Consider the following 2,238-nt stretch of genomic DNA (forward strand, 5'->3'; position numbering starts at 1 on the left):
GCCCCTCCCCCCCCCCGCCTACACACACACACCCGCCCCCCACCTCAGCTCCTTCCTCTTGGTCGCAGCACACCGCGCTTTGGCCCGCGCAGGGTTCGAGTACGCCGTCGGAGGCAAGGCGTCCCGCTGCAAGCTCTAGGGCTCGGCGCCATGAGCAGACATATTTTGTCATATCTGCGTACGAGGGTTAAGACTCACCATCTGGTCTGAATAGAGGAGAGCGATGTCAGTGTTGGTTACAGCAGAAGGATTCCTTAATTCGCTCCACTACAAAAAAAGTCCGGTGGGGAACCGACATCATGGCCCCGAATGCCGTGCTCTCTAGGTAATCTGCGGGAGCTCCACAAACCAGGTAACCTGGTTTGTGGACCTCCCGCACCTTACCCTTACAGGCCACCATAAGGGACCCGGCTGGGCGTCTATCATTCACTGCTGGGGGGGAGGGGAGGGTTGCAGTGAAGGAAGCTGGAAGGTGGAAGTCTCGTCAAAGGCACTTGTGAGTACTGTGAAGACTGTGCGTCGTCAGGACTCCGCCAGGACTCTGTCAGGACTCTGTCAGGACTCTGTCAGGACTCTGTCAGGACTCTGTCAGGACTGTCAGGACAGGTGCGGGAGGTCCACAAACCATCGATGTATCCCCTCACGCACATCTTTCGCTCCATCATGCACTCTTCTGCGTGCAGGCGCGCGGTGAGTGTCTGTGCCCGGGGGGGCACTGTGCTGGCGCGTTCTTTCCGGCTGTGAATCCGCATTGCGAGCCGAGGACCACTCTCGCGCACGCTCTATCGTATTCGGGTAGGAGCCTTCGCATGAGGCCTTTTAACGACCAGCCGTCCGTCGGCCTATGGGTGGGTTTTTCTTTCTCGTTTTTCACTCGGTGTTCATACACGCAATCACACGATAGGACGCTCGGGCTCCGTGTTACAGGCGGACTGGACACCAACGCGGTATGGGTGGACGCTGTGAACGGTGACTCGAGGATCTTCGCTTCTGCCCGCTCTTCTACGCGGAGAGCGAGTCGTAAGGCAAGCCGGGAATCCTGCAAAAGGTGCCTCCGCCGCTGCCTCCCGTGCTGCTCAGCGGGGCATCTGACGCGCAAAAGCTCTCCCCCACCTTTCCCCTTCCGCAGACAATGAAGCTCATCCTCGTAGTCTTTGGCGCGTTACTCCCTCCCACGAGCGCGTCGGCGCAAACTACCTTTGCCGACAAGCCCGCCCTGCAGGACGCGGCCGACCTGTGGTGCAGCAACGAGACGGCCGCCCTGGCTGAGCACGGCAACATCGCGGACTGGGACGTGAGCCGCATCACCGACCTGAGTTGTCTGTTCAGCGCTTGGTGCGGCGGCTCCACGACCGGCAAGAGCACGTGCAACCCCGACATCAGCTCGTGGGACACGTCTGCGGTCCTCGACATGAGCAGCATGTTCTGGGGCGCCTCCTCCTTCGACAAGGACCTCAGCTCGTGGGACGTGTCGGCGGCCATCGACATGATCGGCATGTTCTCCGGCGCCACCTCCTTCGACAAGGACATCTCCTCGTGGAACACGTCTGCTGTCCTCTACATGACCGCCATGTTCTCCGGCGCCACCTCCTTCGACAAGGACATCTCCTCGTGGGACACGTCTGCGGTTCGCTTCATGGGCGTTATGTTCTACGAAGCCACCGCCTTCAACAAGGACATCTCCTCGTGGGACACGTCTGCTGTCCTCTACATGGGCGGCATGTTCGACGGCGCCTCCTCCCTCAGCGACTGCAACAAGGCGCTCATCCACGCCAGCTTCGACGCACAGACGAGCGCGTGGCCCTACAACTCGTGGGGCTCGCTTGCGTGCCCTCCCTCGCCGCCGGCCTCGCCGCCCTCGCCGCCTCCATCGGCCTCGCCCTTTCCGCCGCCGCCGTCCGCCTCGCCCTCTCCGCCGCCGCCGTCCGCCTCGCCGTCTGGGTCGCCGCGGCCGACTCTGCCGCCGCCTCCCTCCGCCTTGCCTGCGCCGCTGCCGCCCTCCGCCTCGCCCTCGCCGCCGCCGCTGTCCGCGTCGCCCTCGCCGGCTGCCGCCGCGGCGGCGGCACATGGCCCGTCCTTTCAACTTCTGAGCACTGCGGGTGCCCTCCCCCCCCCCCCCTATCGCTTTCCTGGGATTGGGACGACCTGCGGAGAAATGCCGCCTCCCCCCTCCCGCATTGCGCGGGGAGGGCCCCCGCGCCCTATGCCTCCCCCCGCGGTCCTCCCGGAGTGTTGTCC

The 2,238-nt window shown here is 63.9% G+C and overlaps 1 protein-coding gene across 1 annotated transcript in view; it reads left to right on the forward strand.

The window, feature by feature from the left end:
* Positions 1-1,132: 1,132 nt before the first annotated feature.
* The window catches only part of EMIHUDRAFT_112718 (hypothetical protein), a gene marked incomplete at both ends in the record, with an annotated part of 3,046 nt that continues 1,940 nt past the window's right edge, over positions 1,133-2,238 (forward strand). Inside the window, one exon of the mRNA XM_005784038.1 lies at positions 1,133-1,827. Coding sequence (XP_005784095.1) covers positions 1,133-1,827 — 695 coding nt within the window. The remainder of the gene's footprint in view (positions 1,828-2,238) is intronic.

Source organism: Emiliania huxleyi (assembly GCF_000372725.1).
Source record: "Emiliania huxleyi CCMP1516 chromosome Unknown EMIHUscaffold_174, whole genome shotgun sequence".
In the NCBI taxonomy this organism is placed as follows: domain Eukaryota; phylum Haptophyta; order Isochrysidales; family Noelaerhabdaceae; genus Emiliania; species Emiliania huxleyi.